This window comes from Necator americanus, chromosome II (genome assembly GCF_031761385.1).
Source record: "Necator americanus strain Aroian chromosome II, whole genome shotgun sequence".
Classification (NCBI taxonomy): domain Eukaryota; kingdom Metazoa; phylum Nematoda; class Chromadorea; order Rhabditida; family Ancylostomatidae; genus Necator; species Necator americanus.
In genome coordinates, this window is record NC_087372.1 from 5,940,030 (window position 1) to 5,960,325 (window position 20,296).

General features: G+C 36.4%; 1 protein-coding gene across 4 annotated transcripts in view; it reads right to left on the reverse strand.

Moving 5' to 3' along the window:
- Nucleotides 1–1,032: 1,032 nt before the first annotated feature.
- Nucleotides 1,033–20,296, reverse strand: part of RB195_016982 (uncharacterized protein) — a gene marked incomplete at both ends in the record, with an annotated part of 129,903 nt that continues 110,639 nt past the window's right edge. For all 4 annotated transcript variants that reach the window (XM_064183759.1, XM_064183760.1, XM_064183758.1 and 1 more), the window contains 17 exons: nucleotides 1,033–1,144; nucleotides 1,303–1,408; nucleotides 2,346–2,505; nucleotides 3,056–3,155; nucleotides 5,287–5,410; nucleotides 11,455–11,581; nucleotides 12,955–13,068; nucleotides 13,925–14,055; nucleotides 14,117–14,452; nucleotides 14,521–14,674; nucleotides 14,738–14,873; nucleotides 15,677–15,792; nucleotides 16,147–16,293; nucleotides 16,932–17,024; nucleotides 19,060–19,230; nucleotides 19,609–19,661; nucleotides 19,955–20,077. In XM_064183759.1, the coding sequence (XP_064039638.1) occupies nucleotides 1,033–1,144; nucleotides 1,303–1,408; nucleotides 2,346–2,505; nucleotides 3,056–3,155; nucleotides 5,287–5,410; nucleotides 11,455–11,581; nucleotides 12,955–13,068; nucleotides 13,925–14,055; nucleotides 14,117–14,452; nucleotides 14,521–14,674; nucleotides 14,738–14,873; nucleotides 15,677–15,792; nucleotides 16,147–16,293; nucleotides 16,932–17,024; nucleotides 19,060–19,230; nucleotides 19,609–19,661; nucleotides 19,955–20,077 (2,303 nt within the window). The remainder of the gene's footprint in view (nucleotides 1,145–1,302; nucleotides 1,409–2,345; nucleotides 2,506–3,055; nucleotides 3,156–5,286; nucleotides 5,411–11,454; nucleotides 11,582–12,954; nucleotides 13,069–13,924; nucleotides 14,056–14,116; nucleotides 14,453–14,520; nucleotides 14,675–14,737; nucleotides 14,874–15,676; nucleotides 15,793–16,146; nucleotides 16,294–16,931; nucleotides 17,025–19,059; nucleotides 19,231–19,608; nucleotides 19,662–19,954; nucleotides 20,078–20,296) is intronic.

Below are 20,296 nucleotides of genomic sequence, written 5' to 3' on the forward strand. Positions count from 1 at the left end.
AGTCTAGAGTGAGGGTAAAACGCAAGAAAAGACGGCGGTAGCCTTATGGCTTTCCAAGTAGTGACCCGCGTCATACGGCATACAGGGGGTGAACCATCAATGCGGGATGCAGGTCTAGGGGCTGCCATGATAACTTGTGAGTACACTCTAGCCAAGTGCACCACTTTGTCGTATCGCTGGGATGTTAGGATTCGATGCTAGTTCTTCACGGGACCCAGACATTGATGAGTTTCCGGAACTGGACCAGGGTGATCCGAAGACACGGCATTCATTGATGGTGTCTCCAGTTAGGATGGCATCAGAAGTTTATTGTGATATTATTTGAAGAATTTTAAAAAAGCGACGTGAGAGATGGTGACATTCGCGTATATACAGTTTTTTTTGCGAAGTCTGTGCGCAATATCCGTATTCCGCTAGGAAGTACTGCTGGTTGATACTAGTTTTTTGAATTACCGTAGCATAAACCATACCTTCGATATGTTACAATAAGTTTTTCACACCACGCTCAGAATTTCCTTGAATACATGTTTTGCCAAGGTGTTGCAAAAATATTGATACAATTTTTATTAAGAAAATCAAAAAAGTTGGAAGCGAAAACGAGTAAATATACCCAAGGAATAGATGAATGAATGTCTGAAGAACACCAAACAATTGGAAGTATATGTAATGACAAAAATCAAGGACTCGTGAAGTTACAACAGTAAAATTGTCTGTTGAGGCGCCTGAGCGTAATAGAATAATGCAAATAGGAAAGTAGGGATAAATTTAACACTTCAAAAAACGATAGAATTTACTGTGACTAAATCTTTTTTTTTGCAAATTTCTTGACCGGAACAAAAAAATCATCAACATATGAGAAATTTGCAAAATCACAGTTCCAAGAAAACGGGGACATTTAGTGAGTGAGAGAGAGCAACGAGGGATGGTGAGTAGAACCCGTTTTCAAAAACGAATACAAAATATTGACTAGAATCACTGCGGGGGTTAGTAATAAAGGTTATATTGTGGATATTTTTTTTTGATTCCATTATGTTAAACATTATCAACGGCTGCATTTCGACTGGCTTGTAGTCGAATCAGAGTGTCCAGCGGATTAAACGGCTGTTTTGGCATCGATTGTCCAATCGTTTCCTTGATCGATAGCCTGGAACATGATGGGATCATAGTTGATCAACCGACAATCCAAACAGCGGTTTTAATAAGTTTTTCGATCTTAGGGTTACTGTGATCATTTCCTCATTATAGAAATCAATTTTCTGGTTTATAAAACGGAACAGAAATGTTATTGTCCAAACTGTTTACCTGTGTAGACACTCCTCTCCCGAAGGACCATCCAACCACGGCCAGTGTTCGCAGACAATATCCGTCGGATCCTCGAATGAACCACATCGTCCGAGGACTTTTACACCTGCAATCCCAAAAAATTCTAGATAGGTTAACAGAGAATCATATAAAAATTAATCAAATGCTAGTGTAATTCTTAATTTTATATTTTACAGAATTATTTTTTCATTTAATTGATTTCTAATTTAATTTTTTAGTTTGATAATTGTCCCTTTTCCCAAAGGAAATTTTATGTGGGCAAATTATTTAAATCCCTTGTTTTCAGGAAGAAATAGTAGAAAATGTACAGTAGGTGTAGTGAAAAGAAAGTCGAAAAACTAAAAATGTAAGGGTAAACAGAAAAGAAAAAAACTAATTTCCCTAAGACACACAGAAAATCAACAAATAGATCCATATTTCTGATGGAATTTCATCAAATTTTTATTAGAAAGGGAAGAAAAACAGCTTGAAAAAATAAATCTGAGACAGGACACAAAAAAAAAACTCTTAGAGACGCTTAAAGAATACAAATATGTAGATGAGAAGGGAATGTATAAAAGTGGGTATTTGCAAATAAATGAAGGGTAGAGAAGAACAAGGAAGGAAAAAGAGAAGTCATCCAAAAATTAAACAACGAACAACCACGAGCTACCGAGACCAAAAAAAAAAGTTAGAAAGGTATGAGATAGCCGGAAAACGAAGCAGCAGACGCGACTTTGGCGACGAAGATATAAGGAAAAAGCGGAAGACAGCTTTATAAAATAAGTTCATACATGTCGAATAAAATAAAGAAATGAAGCGCACAGTGATAAAAAATGTGAGTAGTGGTGCGAGTACTATCTGAAGAAAAATACACAGAAGGATAATATGATATGACAATATGATAAGATAAGATAAAGACCAATAGATATAGAAAATTAGAGAATTCACAAAAGATGTATTTGATTAAGAAAAAAATATACTTGGATTATTTGAATAATTGAATAAGATATACGATAACGTGTGAAAGAAATACGGCTCACCTTCTCTTGCCACTTTGATCATGTACGGTATGATATTTTGATTCCATAGGCGTACAAACCATGCACGTGATTCTTCAACACCAAGTGGACATTGTAGAAATATTCTTGGTCCAATAGTGACATCAAGTGAGTTAGCTTTTTCAATAAATGAATTAACCGCCTAAAATAAATAGATTTTAGTAAAATGGATAAACTGGACTGATTGATTGTAATTCTAAGGTTATGATGAGATTTTTGCTTGAAAAAAATACTTAAAGGCATCACCCCACGAATCTGAGATGGTACGGATTTCAGGTGGAGTATTCTTACAAGGGATAGTAGATTATGAAGAGGAGGGTGATTCCGTGCAATTCTTTCTAGTTGCTAAATCCTAACGGCCAGGAAGATGCGGCTGCGCACAAGGCTGGTGCGCTCCAGTCGAACTCCTTTTAGAAAAAAGTGCGCCAGCCCGAAGCCGTATCTTCCGGGCCGTTTTTTAAGCTAATTAGGAAGAAATATACAGAATCACTCTCCTCCTCATAATCTGCTATGCCGTATACGAATACTCCACCTGAAAACCGTACCACCTCAGGTTCGTGGAGTTATGCTTTCAATGCTGTCCTATGAAATGGAATGAAATGAACACTAGTAAGTGTTCAATAAAGTCCTATGTTACGATTTTTCATGTAAGCTACGAAAAAAGAATGCGTAATGATGAAAAGAAACAACACCTGAAGTACAATAGGCAGAAATTGTATAACTCGTACAAGTTCAGGTGGAGTTTGACGTGAAAGTCGGAATTCAGCCTCGATAATACGGCGGCGTAAAAATCTGAAAAATATGATGGTGACTGACTCGAATCAATAACACTCAAGAAATCCTCTATTTTAGAAGGGAAGGAAGAGGAATTATTGAGAAAATTTAATAGAAAAAAATAGACGTTTTTGAGAGCTGTTCTAGTTCGAATCTCAGTGTCGAAAAAGCGATATCAAGATGGAGGTTGAAAAGAAATCCGAAAAAACATATCCGCACGAAAATTTGCAGAGTTCCACTGATTGCGTTAGCACATAGATATGAAATTAGGTTACATCTCAATCATGGAAATTTCTACATAAAATTGTCTTCGCTAGTTCTTGTTGCCATCATAGGATATTCCTGAACGCCAAGCTATGAAAAAAAGAGAAAAGAATGCAAAATGAAAAAGAGGAGAGATGATAGCTGATATAAAATATGCACCAATTAAATTCTTTGTCGTACCGGTTAAAAGAACTTCTCTTTCAAAATATGCACGAATTAAGTTTTTTCCTACCAGTTAAAAGAATTTCTCTTGACTTCACGCATATAACATCACATATTGCATTTCAAGGTCTTCTCTATATCTCTATAAAACATCACCCCAAGAATCTGAGGTGATAGGGATTTCAGGTGGAGTATTCGTATACGGGATCGTAGATTAAGGAGATGGGGGTGATTCCGTCCATTTCTTTCTAATCGCCGTAAAAAACGGCCCGGAAGATACGGTTTCAGGCCGTTTTCTGGCGCACTATTTTCTACAAGGAGTTTGACTGGAGCGCGCCAGCCTTGTGCACGCGCCGCATCTTCCGGGCCGTTTTTTTTGCGGCAATTAGGAAAAGACACCAAACGGAATCACCCTCTTCCCCACAATCTAAGCTACGGACAGGCATAGCCCATCTGAAACCCGCACCACTCCAGATTCCTGGGGTGATGGCTTTAATCGGCCCAAAATATCTGTCTTAGTGGTCTCGCTTCTTTCGTTTCTTAAAGGCAGCATACCACGAATTTGAGGTGGTGCGGATAACAGGTGGAGTATTGTACACGGGATAGTAGATTATGGAGAGGAGTGTGATTTCGTCCATTTCTTCCTAATTGACGTAAAAAACGGCTCGGAAGATGCGCGCGTACACAAGGCTGGCGCGCTCCAATCAAACTTCTTGTGGAAAATAGTGCGCCGAAACGCTCGAAGCCGTATCTTCCGGGCCGTTTTCTACGGCAATTAGGAAGAAATGGACGGATTCACCCTTCTCTCAACATTCTACGATCGCGTATACGAATACTCCACCGGAAATCCGTACCACTCCAGATTCGTGGGGTGATACCTTTAAGTCATTTTTTTCGAGTCGAGGAAAGACAAGCCACAATCACATCAAAGTGCACGCGATCGAGATTGCAATGCACAATAATAAAAAAACTTGGAGATTTGCAATTAATTCCATTAATTAATTTCACGAAGAGAAATGCAATCATCATGTTGACGAGAGAGATGGAAAATTGCTTCATTCAATTTTCTCCTCTCACAAAATTGTGCATACAGTAGCCCAGAAAGTTGACGTGAAACGACAAAGAGAGAAGTTTGCAAGAGACAATTTCTCGCTTTTTTTTGCTTCCTGCTTCTCCTCTCCGTGAAAAGCCAACGAAACGAATAATGGAGTCACGAGTGCTCTGTGTCGATTTTTGCAAGATTCACTCTACGCATGAATGGGCGAAATGAGCCAAAAGAGCCTATTTACTAGCATATATATACTATTATTACTATTATATTATACGATTATTTATTTACTATTTAGTTACTACACTTATTTTTTACTACTATTTTTTTACTTTTATCTAAGTCACTCTTATAACTAAGTAATTTTTACTATGAATTATTTTTTACCTACTTATCTTCTTCGTCTTCCTATGTATCTGTAAGATTTATTGTTTACTATTACTATGGCTTATTTACTTATTTTAAAATGTACGTGTAGAATTTAGTTATGCTTAGTAGATCATCATAAATCCTTCAATAGATAAATAAATAATATCGTGACGATAATGAAAACAATAACTTGTATTTAATTGTGGCCGTTCATACGTAAGAAAAGAAAAAGAATACCCAGCACAAAACAAAAGTGACATCACTACGTTCGGTGGGAAAAAAGCCGTAATACGAGCTGAAACCAACCTTGCCATAAATCCTTTCACTCCATCCATTCGATTTGTGAGCAGAAACATTTTAAAATTATGATGTACTTGCATTTCTGGTAACTGACATGCACGATTCACCGTACAGATCACAAATGGACCATCTGAAAAAAATTAAAGTTAATTAGTGAGCTGATAATGAGCAAATATGAGCTTTAAAAATGTTTCTCGGGGTATTTGACGGGAAAATAATGAGAAGTTCAAATTTCTCGGCAACTTCTTTCCTCCTCCGACAACAGTAACGCGTTTATTTTACGGGTTTGAGTTGCAATTAGATCAAATCAACCTACTGAAGTTTACAAGAAGTGAGAACACCGACATAATAGTGCGTATTTTTCGAATTTTTTTTTAAAGAACTAATTAATGATTGAGTAAAAATAAAATAAAATGAAATAGAAAACATTTCTATTTCCATACGAAGAAGAACACTATAAGTCACTCGAATAAGAATTTCCCAATCTACAACATTACATTATTCTGCGTTTTTAATTTTTATTTATTCTGATTTTTTAAGAGCATAAAAAATGAAATAATGAATAGTCGATCTCTTAAGTTTATTTTCTGGATTCTATAGAAAGAAGACGGAATTTCTCTTTTTCCTCCGTCTCCATTCCCTCTGCTCATTCTCCTTTTCTTCTTACTTTTTTTTTTGTTTTTAGCAAAGAGACAGCATGAAAGATGCATTACTAGATTCATTTTAGTAATCTTAAAAAAATGCGAATAAATAAAAATTAAAAAATTAGAATAATGGATAATAATAATGATAATGGAATGATAATGGAATGATAATGGACCGGGAAATTCTTATTCGAGTGACGTATAGTGTTGTTTTTTATATGAAAATAGATATGCACTTCATTACAACGTGCATATTTTATTTTGAAGAAAACAAAAAAACGACCACGACTTGTTCGACAATCCAGTAAAACGCATTATTATGAGAGAAAAACTGAGTAGTTGGTCTTTTTTAAATATCTATGTCCTATAACATTGAAGATTGCATCCAAGTGAGCAGAGATCAGGGATGCATCGCGTGTGTTTCACTTGCGTTGCACCTGCGTTGCAAATTTATTGAAAAAATTATTATTATTATATTTATAAATTATTATATTTATTGACAAATTGAAAACATTCAAAGATGTGCAATATGTTTTTTTTTTTGCATTTATTGAATAATCCATGTACGTAATTCAACTAATCATTTATTATATTATGCATTATATTATGTTATATTATGTATTCACGTTATTTGTTCCTTGTATGTTTCGTTGATAGTCCCACATGGGTAAACATGTAATGAATGAATAAATAAATAAACAAGAACAAAAAAGAAGGCAGCTCAAGAGAAAATTCGCCTAAATTTAACAGAGAGAAATTGTTTTTCACACTTTCCGTGTCGGAATAACAAGTTATACACCTCTGCCAAAGAAAAGGAGGAAAATTCCACATATAATTCTTCTACCCAGATCCAGAACGCTAAAAATAGTAGAGGAACAGTTACCAGCGTTTGAATGACGCCGGACGAATTTGTCCGAGGTCGAAGGCGTAATGGTCGCTCAGGGGCTGCTCAGGCGAAGCGTTAAAAAAAAAGCCCTAGGAAAATTTCGATGCGACGTGGGCGAGGATCTCCTCGCCCGTGTATGTTTTCGAGAATTACTCGAAGCGATAATTTGCATGTTTCCATCCTGACATTTAGTACACGACTAACATCTTATTACGTTAGCAGAAAAATTTGCACATTTCTCTGAACAACAGAATAATAACAGATGAAGTCATGGATGTAATTACAAGTACAGATGCAGCAACGTTTAAGATGTGAAATTTGTTAATTCAGGCGTATGTCGCAAAAGAAAAGGTAATGTTCTTCTTTTTCTCTCTAAGATTTTCAAACCCCTAATAGAAGGATGATTTCAAGGATTTTGTGAGATATACGCGTGGAATTTAAGATTTAAGACGAAAGAACACATGATTTCCATCGTTTATCTTCTATTTTGCCACACCGAAACCGTAACAACAGTAAGCTTACCGTTTCCGAAAATGATACAAAACTACGTGACTCAGGATTCAACTTCCATGAAGCTTTGTTCGTCAAGTGCGAATATGTTGCAATAAAATGCGACAAATGAGCTATGGCAGGCGCGACCACTTTTTTCACGTCCCTGGATCCGCTCCAAGGAGGAGCGGGCAAGCATCGATGGGCACAGGACCCGGAGCCGATGGTCTATGATCTGGAGGGGTTCGCGCTGAGGTAGCCACTACATGGCGGTGTAGCCCCTTCGAACCCTGAGGGCTCGTCGCCCAAGGGTCCCATCCCCCCGGAAGCGATTCACCCTCGAGTCCTGTGAGAAGAAAGTAAGTTAAAAAAAAGCAGTACATTACCTCCTTAGGTTACTTTCTCCATAGTTATTATCTATGTATTCGTGTTATGGATTCAGAATCTAAACTAGTTTTTAAACGATAATAATAAAATAGAAGTAAAATTAAACATTATAATAACATATAATATAATAAAGTTGGAGACATTGTAGTTCTTGCTACGTTATAAAAAAAAGCAAAATTTTGCATGGATCTTACCAGTAGAAATAAATATTTTGAAATTAGTGAAGAATTATTTGAAGAAAAATTATTTTAATCCACACAGAGAACACGTGGACAACAAGAACAACGTTTTCACGTATCTCTGGGATTCATGTGAATTCGTCGAGGTAAAGAATCGCGGGAAATTTTCGGGGGAATTTCCTCGTAAGCTGTTCACCAAGAAATAGCAAGAAAAAAAGTGGAAATAATTAAGTCGTCAAATGGGTTCGTGGATTAATCCAATTTATCACCCAGAGAAACCAATAAACCAAAAAAAACCGAAGATCAAACAACTAATAACGTATCCATTAGAAATATGTGCACACGTGTTAAACCAATGCAATGAACGGATGGACGGACGGCGGGACGGACGGCGGCGGGACGGAAGAGCGGACGGACGTAAATGGGGGGCGGTGACGGCTACTCTTAGCGCAATCGTCATCATTATGTGCGCATTCAGCGCGCTTGCAGACACACGCCGCCTCCGCCGCTCTGACGATTTGAAGCTGGCGAAGGGGAGAAAAAGTGCTGCTGATGATGAAATCGAGAATTCCAACGTTTCGCATAAAATTTCCTAGACCTCCTCCTCCTCCTAATCAGCCTGCCTCCCAAATGGCGCTTCGTTTGAGGCAAGCAGAAATCCGTCGTGATTGCCCAGAAAATTCCCAGAAAATTCTGGAACTGGAATCACTGGGAACTCTGTGAAACTCAGCAGAGCGAATTCATACAAAAGAGTTATTGTAATTTATGGTTACCTCTTGAGAAGAAAATTTCTCAGCATCATTCCCTTCCTAATTTTCTCCAAATGTTTTTATTTTTTTCGCCGTTTTTTTCAAGAAGAAGACAACTGTGCGTAGGCAGCAGCTCACTGCCCAATATAATTGAACACATACATTATTAAAGGCATCACCCCACGAATCTGAGATGGTACGGGTTTCAAGAGGAGTATTCGTATACAGGATAGGATATGAAGAGGGGGTGATTCCGTCCATTTCTTCCTAATTGCCGTAAAAAACGGCTCGGAAGATACGTCTTCGAGCGTTCCGGCGCGCTATTTTCTACAAGGATTTCGATTGGAGCGCGCCAGCCGTGTGCACACGCCGCATCTTCCGAGCCTTTTTTTTAACGGCAATTTGGAAGAAATGGACGGAATCACTCCCGCTCCATAATCTACGATCTCGTATACGAATACTCCACCTGAAATCCGTACCATCTCAGATTCCTGGGGTGATGCCTTTAATATAAGTATGAGTAATTTCCGAGTTTTTTCCCTACTTCCAGGAAATACTACACTAAATATATACTAGACTTCCTCAATTCCCCCCCCCCTCTCCTCCCCCGCCCCGAAAAAAAAAAGTTCCTGACATGACGGCAAAAAAAAAATCCACGAATATTTTCTCGGGAACAAAGAATGCGTGTCTAATGAAAGAAAAATCTACCACAATGAGGCATTTTGAATTTTTTTTAAAAAATCTAATTTCATTTCAGCTAGCGTATATCCATTTAACTGATGTCATAATGACAGACATTAACTCGAGGAAAATAAAAATGATCGTCTCATAAGTGGGGAAAATTTTACTATTTAATCGATATTTCAAAATCTTAAAATTAATCTTCAATTATTCTTCAATTAATCTTAAAATTATTATTTGCTAATCGCTGGACGGTTGCTTTTGGCTCCATCGCTATTATTTATTTCGTAATTTTCAACTGAAACTTCAAAAAGCATCTTTCGTAATTCATCAGCTTTTATAAAAACTTTAGCATATCACGAACGTTTTTTTAGGTGCTCTTCAATTTTTTCTACAAAAATAAGCAAGGAAAAAGTTATAAAACGTAGGTATTAGCTCAAGAAAGCGCTATTGTGGAATCTAAAGGAACTTTTCTATTCTGTTGCGTTAGACGCTGGTACCAGAAGTCGCCGTCTTAAGAATATCGGAAGTTTTTACGCTGATCATACGACTAACTTAATTTTAATATATGTAACAAAATGTTAGTGTACCTGCAGCCGCAAAAGCTTCACAGAAGCATGTATAGGATAAAAAATTGGTTAAAAAAAATGCATGAGTTCCGTCCACGATTTCCCAATGATTCAGACACGAATTTTCCGAATATGCGAGGGGAAAAAATTGTAACTTCTTCCAACCGTGACCAATTCAGTCAACACCCACTATTTTAAATTTTTAATTTTTTTTTGGGATACCTCACGAATCTGAGGTGGTGCAGATTTCAGGCGGGTGGAGTATTCGTATACTGGATATTCGATTATGGAGAGAGGGGTGATTCCGTTGATTTCTTCCTAATTCCCGTAAAAAACGGCCCGGAAGATGCGGCGCGTGCACAAGGCTGGCGCGCTCCAATCGAACTCTTTGAAAAAAAAATAGCCCGCCGGAACACCCGAAGCTTCCGTGCCAGGCCGTTTTTTACGGCAATTAGGAAGAAATGGACGGAATCTCCATAATCTACGATCCCGTATACGAATACTCCACCTGAAATCCGTATCACCTCAGATTCGTGAGGTGATGCCGTTAAGAATGAAAGAATTTCTCACATCGACTGAATCTGCCACAAATCCCTCCAGTAACTAAATCCTTGGTTGACCTTTTAAGAATTCTGAAAGAAATCCTTTGACGATAACTCCATAGAACTTCAGAAATGTCTAAATGCAACGTCAGCAGAAATCCCTGAGAAAAAAAACAAATGCTATGGGAATGTTTGGGAATTTAGTTTCCGCAACGTTAAGCAAATCTCGTGGAATTCCTGGCTTGGATTTTGGATGAAATCCGAGCCCATATCATGTGGACAAAAGTCGTAGTAGAGTTGCTGGAGAAACAAAGAAAAACGTAGACATTGATAGTCCTAGGTATTTGTAAAATAAGGCAAAATAAAATAAATTAAATAATTTGATGTGAATGTAAGTTTAATCGGTACGTGATGTCTGTAAGTTAGCAAGGCGGGTTAGCATAAGAATCTCTGGATAAAAACTCGGTTAAAAAAAGTAGAAAATATTGCTGGGGTATGAGTGGCATTTAGATCATGCCAAATCTCTTACAGAAAAGTAAAAAATATCTGTACTTTTTTTTGAGAAAAACCTATTTAAAAAATCCATGCCTTTTCTAGAAATTCCGGGGGAAAAAATAGTAAGTCACGAGAAACGCAGAGCAGTGGTTTTGGATTTGGCTGGCTGGCTGGCAGCGCGTATTCTATCAATAGGCGGCGTTGAATTGGTGGTTTCCGGCAGAAACTCGGACATATCCGTCGTCTTTGGCTGCCATTATCCCGAACATACGCCAATGATTCACTACGGGATTCGGATTAGCAAAAAAAATGAGGATTTTCGTTCCTCGAAGACTGAGGTGACTTCCAGGTACGGAGAAAAGGACATGTCTACAAGACATATAAGCTGCTTTTCACGGATTTCTGAATGTCAGAATAAGTAATTAAATCCATCTAATATGGTTTATTTTGAGATTCTTATTTTTTTCTAAGAACTGTAAGGATTACAACTTTTTTTTCTTTTCTTCCATGAAACTCCAGACAGAAACAAAACAAATGGGAAATATAAACATACCATCATGGCTAAGCTCCACCGATGAGAACACGGAAGAGACGAAAGCGATACGATGCCTTGGAATGTTGTCGATGAGCACTACGGCTGGATCCGGAGATCTTAGCAAATTTTCCAGCTGTTTTTCGACCTGAAATTAGCATCAAGCTAGTTTAGAAGCAAAATAATGGTCCACTATCCACAATCCAGAACTATGTAAGAACTGAAAATGCTATGAATAAATTGTAATTTGGGGGAATATTCCGAGCACGACCAAATGAAGTCATCAACTGTTTTTTTTTGCAGAAAAATTTCCCCAAGTAAACAAATCTTTCTGGAACCCTTCCAGTAACTAAATTTATGGAATAATGAAGGAATCCATATAAATCTACCATATTGAGAAGTGCGTGTGAGTGCAATTTTCCTTTCCTTTAACGATTTTTCTGGAAAAGTAAGTAAATATATAAATTTCAGCCGCTTTGCTCCGGATAAAAATAATCCGAGGAGAGATTAGGTTGTGGGCGACGGAGCCAAGCTTATCAGATCTAAAGTAGTTCGCAGAAATTCGTCATAATCGATGAGAATTATCTCCTTCTCAGATCTTTCTGTATGAATCACTTTATTGAAGTATTTTGTTATTTATATCTCGGCTCTAAGCAAAATCCGGAGCGCTCCGTGCGGATTTTCATTGAAAACCAAGAGATCATAGAGCTGTCGAGCCGAGAAAATTAGCATTTCGCGTTCTTTGATATCCGAAGCATATAAGAAAAGCCCGCCAGTCAATCAACAGTCATTCTATTGAAAGCTTTTCTCCTTCACTTCAAAAAAGGGAAAGATCCAAGTCCTTTCTTCTTGAAATCTAGGCATTATGAAATAGATTTATGTTTTTCTTGTTTTGTCAACGAGGTTTTGGTGAAACCTTATTTATGGCCTTAAGCGTTTCGAGAAATTCGTCTTTTAAATCAAAGCCCTAAAAATCTCCCGAGGTTTTTAATGCTACACATATCCACATTCATGGTTTTGAATTTCCCCTCAAATATGCTCGGATTCCGCTCGTCACGTCCACGTCGCGAGATTTTTAAAGATTTAAAGAAATTTGGAAAAAAAAGTCTAAAATGACGGGAGTCGAAAACTTGGGAGTGAAATCAGTTTCCAGGAATTAAAATTGATTCAGAGGGAAGGAATAAAGCTACCAATCTGCGCTTCTGCGATACAGAATTCTACAGAAGGTGAATCAAATAACTTTTGTTAATTTTAAATACGTCTAGTAACCCTATTCAAAAAATTCTCCTGCATAGCGGGTTTGGGACACGTTCCAGAGAAAAAATCTTTTTGAAAGTAAGAAAAAAAACCGGTATCTAATTCAATTTTATTACGGTTTAACAGATAAAAATTAATATAGGAATTGTTTTAAGAAGCTAAGATTCTTTCGTTGAAAAAAAATCCCCCTTTTTATTCTTGTGTTATTTATTACCGTAACAACTTAAATTGATAACAAAATAAGATCTAAAATAAAAATCTTACCTTAACAATACTTTTATCGCTGGTATCTTCTGGTATTTTCACATCGACCACACCATTTCTGTCTAAGCCAATACGAACGGAGAGGTAGGCAGCTAACTGGCGAGCCAAATTACTCTGAGAATATTATAAATATTTTTGTACGAAAACAATCCTATAGCTATAGTAGCGTGAGATGTGAATTCTTGAAAATTTCAAGAATGCGGTGAAAATTGCTTCTAACAAATAATGCCACAACCATGAAATTGTTGATTCTTCTGGAAAATTCTGGGGAGAATTCATTGAGAGTTCATCCGTTATTGCTCTTCTATCGTGATCTAAGTGAAAACAAGAATCGTCCTAGTTAATCTGAGGAATAATATTTTTGTTCGGAAAATTTTTATTAAGAATTTTTAGATGTCACCATGCGGTCACGGAGTTTCTTTTATTTTTTAAAATATTTTCTTTTTAATCCGGTACATTTTAGTGCATAGCTTCCTTAAATTATGTGCTCAAATTACGGTGAGAAGAAAAGGAGAACATAATTTGAGGAATCTATAGGCTAAAAGGCACCGGATAAAAAAACGAAAATCTTTCAAAAAAAATGAAAGAAATTTCGTGACCGCATGGTGACCTTTAGAAACTTTCAACAAAATTTCCGCGAAGAATTATATTATTCCTCGGATTGACTGGGACAATTTTTGCTTTCTCTATTTACTGATCTATTAACCCAACAAATTCCAAAGCGTGGAAAAATGGGAGAAATCCCAGAATCAAAATTTTGCATTCTAAATGTGATGAGTTGTGAATTTTCCAATTCTACAGCATGGTTAGAACTTAACAACAAAATGTGTGATGTTAAAATTCCATAAAATTCAGCTTTTACTTTATGAATAACAACAAATTTCAGATTTTTATCTAATACTTTTTCAAGTTCGAGAGTATTTTTTCATATTTACTGAAAAGAAAGAGCAATTTCTCCCGTCGTGCTCACCTTTCCAATCCCAGTTGCTCCAGACAACACTAATCTTCTATGTGAAAGCAAAAATTTCAGCAATTGTTCAAGCATTGTCCGTGGGAAGAGACATTCCAGCACCAACGAATCAACAGCGTGTTGAGCAGCACCTAAATATCGGTTGTTTGAGGAATTTTTTTAGAAATTTCCGGGAAATTCCTCAAAATTCACCTCTTAAGAACATCCTTACTGTGGTTGTCGGTAATAGGACTTCACCAGGGACCTGAGCCGGTGATGGGGCACCTTTCTCACGAACCACATCTCCCATTTGATAGCCTATCACGCTTTCCGTGCAATGTAATCCCAGATGGTGATCCGGATCAATACGAGCAATGTAGGCCTCGAAAAGTGTGAAAATCTGCTGATCCAGCTCTTCCCAAGTGGCTTCTTTGCCGGGAATCGCCAGGAATCCAATGATTATCTCATTATCGGGACATATCGCGTTGCTGATCGTTCCTCGTAGATCGACATTTACAGTAACCTTCACGGAATTACAACCGGATGATCCTGAAACGATATTGACAGATGCTACCTAGCTCTTCCTGTGGAGTCCTGCGGAACTAAGATTAACCCACTTTTGCTCGAATAACTGCCACTAGCACTGCTCGGTGGTGCCTCATAAACAGGTTCCTCATCTCCAAGCATAGGAATCGAGGCCTGAGAGGATGCTCTCGATCCACGACCGGCTAACAACCGAGACATATCGCTCTTTAGCTGCTTGTTTTCATGCTAGAATACAATTTTACTTGACTAGAGAGGATACGGTAGCGTAGTGCGCACATAGCAGCGTACCTTCAACCGGTTCACAGTTTCTCTGAGTATGTCCACTTCGCGAGCCTTGTCCAAGGCATCCAGGCGAATGTCCGTCAACGCCACATCCCGATCTTCTAGTTTTTTCTTCAATTCATCCACCTCGACTTCGTCCAATCTAACAACAGACATTCATTCATTCATTCATTCATTCATTTATTCGTTAGCTCACTCCATTATTCGTGTGTCTATTCGCTCATTCATTCATTCATTCATTCATTCATTCATTCATTCATTCATTCATTCATTCATTCACTCATTCATACTCTATAAAGGAATAGTAATAAACGATAGGAATATATAATTCATTTTCATCCAACCTTTAGTATAGGATCTTTTTTTTCAAATAATGTACGATCCTTTATAGAAATTTCTTCATCCTCACCACATTTTCCCTACTGTTGACGGAAAATTTTAAAAAATGGCAATCAAAGTCAACAAAGACCTATTCTGCAAATTAATTCCCATTGAAAAATTAAGAATTTAATTTAAAAAAAGAACGCTTGTCTTATGACTCGACGATCTTTTTTCTGGAATCATATGAACGACATAAGCGAACATACAATGAATAGCTAATGACAACTTTCCTGCTTAACGAAGAGCAGAAACGCTCAGGAAAAGTGAAGACGAGTAGAAAAATTGATATTGATTGATTCATAAATAGTTTGATTTGAACTCCTCCCAGCTAATTATTTGAACCAAACAAAAAAATTTCTTATTTTTCCAAAATTACGTTCGTAAAGAAAGATAGTAGAAAATACTTGCAAATAAAAGGATTTTGTCAGGTTATGCAAATTACTCAAGTGTAAGACGTTCGTTTACGACCTCTTGAGCATCCACATCCATTTCCAGATTTTCCCAATTTCAGATGAATTTGCTAGAGGAGAATTTCCTCTTTTTTTTTCTTTTTAAAATATTTACCTGCTCGATGATCCACTAATGGTGTTCAACGCATGATGTGGTGAGCTTTCCGTGTCCGATGTGCCACCATTTTTATTCTTTTTCTTAGAAAATGCTTTTGTCAAGGATGAACGGATCTAAAATAATACAGCACAGCATATTACAATATTCTAAAAAATTTCAATATAGAAAATTTCCTTATTTCTGGAATATCTTTAAAAATACGTCACAGATTCACAATCACTAAACAAATCCACTACACTTGACAACGTCTATATTACCTGAACATCTACGCCATTTGTCTAAATGAAAAAAAATCGTGAGATAAGGAAAAAAAGAGGAAAAAAAGGATATGATGACAGTAAAAACATGGAAGCTCGCTACAATTCCTCTACGCAATTGAAGTGGTGGTATATGGAAATGGAGGAGTTCCCGAAAATTCTCTACTCTATGAGTTTTTATAGAGAAATAAGAGAAAAAAATTAACGTACCCAGCTTTTCTTCGTTTTTCCAAAACTATTCAAACTGCTCTTGTCGGTTCGACTGGATTTACTCGATGAAGACATTGAGGAACGATGACTGGCTAACGAAGCTACCGATTCCAATGACGGTTGTCTCAGTAACTCACCGGCTCCTTCCTGTAAACATAAACATTTCTGATTTTGAGTTTTTCTCGAATTTTCTACACTCAAGTCTCATAAAGAAAACTGGATAGTTTTTAGGAAATCAATCACAGAGAAATTCCTACGATTTTTTCCCTACGATTCCTAAATTGAACGAATATGTTGTGCTCTTTTGTATCCAACTATTAGATTTGATGATTTCGTAGAAATTTTCTCGAACGACAGCTTCGAGCTGACAAAATGAAAAATGAAACGCGGCTAGAAAGTAAGAAAGAATATACAAAATACGTATAAAAAATAATAAAAAAATACAAAATACTTCCAAAAAATAATAATAAAAATATTCTAAGTAAATATAGAAGAAAATACGTCTAAAAATAATAAAAAAAATATTCTAAGTGAATATAGAAGAAGAGAAGAGAATTCATTTGCAATCTTATTCATTGAAATTCAAATTTTCATTGAAATTTATTTGTAATTTTATATTGTTTTTATTATTTTTTATTATATTATTTTTATTATTTTTTTAGTATTTTACTTTACTTTTTATTTACTTATTATTTTATTTACTGTTTATTTATTTATTTATTATTATTTATTTATTTATTCTATTATATTATATATTTTTTTATTTGAATTGAATCAAAACTTACGATGCTTTTCTTCGCATCACCTCCTTGTGCTAATCGTCCACTAACAAGTCTTAGTTGATCAATTTCTTGGCGAAGTTTATTGATGTCGTCAGGCTAAAACCAGATCCGATTAGTTTTAGGATACTGTACCCGGAATAGGGTCCATTTAGTAATAATAACAAGTAATGGTCGTAGCCGTTGATGGATAGAGTGGAAAGAATCCAGTAAACGCCCCATTACTAATACTATAACAGCACAATCGACATCTGGACTATTGTCATTCAAGATTCCTGAGATAAGCGTGAGCGGACCCTTTGGGAGTGGATTTACCAATGCTGAGGCGGGCTAAGGATTACTGTTCCGGAATCGTTTAGCTTTCAACCCATCCCAATTCGATGTATGGGATTTTTCAGCACTAAATATTTTTGAAAAACATCCTAGTGAATGGTTCTACTCAAGTAAATTTATAATTTTCCAGAAAATCGCTTCTCCGAAAACGGAATAATAGCTAGTGCTTCGATGATGATCATCTCAGAAAAGAGGGCAATTTTTTCGTTGCAAAAAAAAATATTGCAAAAAATTACAGAAAAAAATTTCCAAAACGTATAAGAATGAAATTGTCTCAAATATGTAGTTAATTAACAGCTGGTCGTCAAACTGAAATGACATTTGGGCAGCCGTATCGGGAATCAACTAACTTTTCTTTGTTTGTTTATTTATTTATTTGAAACCACTCACCGCTGTAAACACCACCATAAACAAGAACAAAAAAGGGCACAGCTTTTTCTAATTCTTTGTAAAATTAATAAAGTTTGGGATTTATTTATTTATGTCCAAAAAGATTAAACAAAAATAGCATATTAGGGTAAGGAAGTAAAACCTTGAGAAAATTAAATTGGAATTCGAAATGTGAAAATAAAAAATCGTTCTCCCGAGCCGAGTTTCTCAATTTTTCGTCGTCCAGCAACTTTACTTCCAGGGGAATTCGCTACAGAACACACCCGCAATAGCAATAAGTTAAAATTCAAAGAATTCCTGGATTTCTGTCAAAACAGCCTTGAATAATAATAGTACAAAGAAAATAGTTAGACTGGAAGTTTTATAAGCTAATAAAACCTAATCTACTTGATCAGCAACCTTTCCAATTAATATTTATGTACTTTATGATTAATAATCAACCTAATGGATTGCATACAAAGTACTCCCTTAATTTCGAAGTATTCTGGAGGATTTTCCAAGGATTCGATGGATTATCGCGAATAAATATTGTATATTTCTTGGATTTTAGCAAAACAATGCAATGCCACACAGATGAATTTCTTCATAAACGTTTTCACAACATTCTTTACGATCTTCTAGAAAGCACATTTACACATTTCTCTGGATTTATTCACTATCCAATTAAATTCTATGAACTCCTGCTAACAATTTCGAAACGACTCCGTGATTGTCTGCCATAAAGTCCGCATCAAATGTTACTTTTATCCTTTTACTGTTTCCCTTTTTGTCCTTTCCTCCATTTCCCTTCACCTTTCACTTCTCTTCCTAGCGAGATACACTATCTTCGCAGCAATTTCATCCTCTCAATCGAGTTATTCCAGGGAAGTGGGTCCGAATGAGAAGCATGAAAATTCAAATAATTTTTCCCGTGAAAAAAAAACTAGTTCAAAATTTATGAAAGAGGCCACGACTTTACTGTTTTCCAATTATCAATCGTTCTTGAATTTTCAGAAAAAAAAGAAAACGTTAAAAAATCTTAGAGAAGAAGATGAAGAAGAAGTGCAAAATCGAATCGAACAAGGATTTCTTTCAGATTATTCCCGAATTTTCTTTCAGATGTCCAAAAAAAGTTTCCGAGTTTTTTTTTTTCTTTCGAAAACATTAAGCACCCGCTGGAGGACACACAATTCTTCCACACTCCAAATTCCACCCTAGGGACCTATTCATTACGATAATTTGCATACGCGAATAATCATGCATTCGTTATGGGTCCGCCCACGTATGTACGGTATCGATAGGATAGATGACAACTGATTGACGTGCGAACATCGCATGTCAATCCGCGCGCCCGCGCATCCATAAAATTCCCAAAAAATTTGTTCCTACGGTAATAACGACCAACAATAACCAATAAACCAATGAACGGAACCTTTAATTGCGATTTATCCACTTGTTTACTCAGTTGGGAGAGTTTGTTCTGGAACATTTCCATAATATGGGAATAGTCCTCCTGTTTTCGTGTAAGTTTGCTGATCGTGTGACGATATCCTTCGAGTTCTCGTGCCATTTTACGGATATCAGCTTCGTATTTGTCACCGAGCTGGAAAAAAACGCCAATAGCTTATGATAAAAAGAAGGTTCTGGAAAATTGGAAAAAAATGCGAAAAAAAAATTGAGAATTATTCTCCGATCGAAAAAAATATATGGAAAATATACGAGAATGGTATGGAAATATATAATAAAAACATATTGTCATAATAAAAGGACGGGTCAAAATTGAGCAATGCATCCCCAAATCAAAATTTAAAAAAAAAAAAACGACTAAGCTTCTGTCGTTCTTTAAAAGTACTAAGGTCTTAAAAAAAACCCTTGAAATCTAGAAATTGCCCATTTCATATTAGGACGTTAGGATCCTCTCAAAACGAGGGAAATTCCAGGTATTCAAAGATTTTCCTTAATTTTACAATGAGAAACTTACCGAGTTACAAGTTCCACTTGTAAGAGAAGCTTGTGAACCCAACAGATCAGCACCTGAAATAAAAAATCGATTAATAAATCCCGAAACGATCAGGTGAACGAGACAATTTGCTCTCCCCCGACTTTTTTCTCGGATTTTCTGAACTCAAGTCCCGGAAAGAAAACTAGATAGTTTTTAGGAAATCTATTATGGGAAATTGCTACAGAATTTCTAATTTCTAGTAAATTTGACGAATATGTTGTGCTCTTTTGTATCCAACGATTAGATTTGATTTTGTAGAAATTTTCTCAAACGAATTAGCTAACGAATAATTTTTTTTTCTGGAAGAAACCAGTTGACAACTAACCATCACTCTTGCTAAGTGCATGACTGGGTGATAACTCGTCCGCAAGCCGGTGCAAATGGATACCGTCACGGAAATTTGCATAGATTCTATCCGTGTTCTGCGATCCACGAGCAGACAGCGATCCTAAGAGAAAAATCCTAAGATACCGTAATAAAGGAACGAAACGATGGGCCCTCAGAAAATTTTTCCATTCAAAGCTAATTGCTGGTTTTCCTATGGCAAATTTTACTATCCTAACTCGCAGAACGGAAAAAATATTCTCACGGCCACCCTGTGGCAAGCTTCGAAAAATTCAAAAATAAATAGGTAAGACGGCAGGGAAGCAGGTTGTGGTCTGTGTAC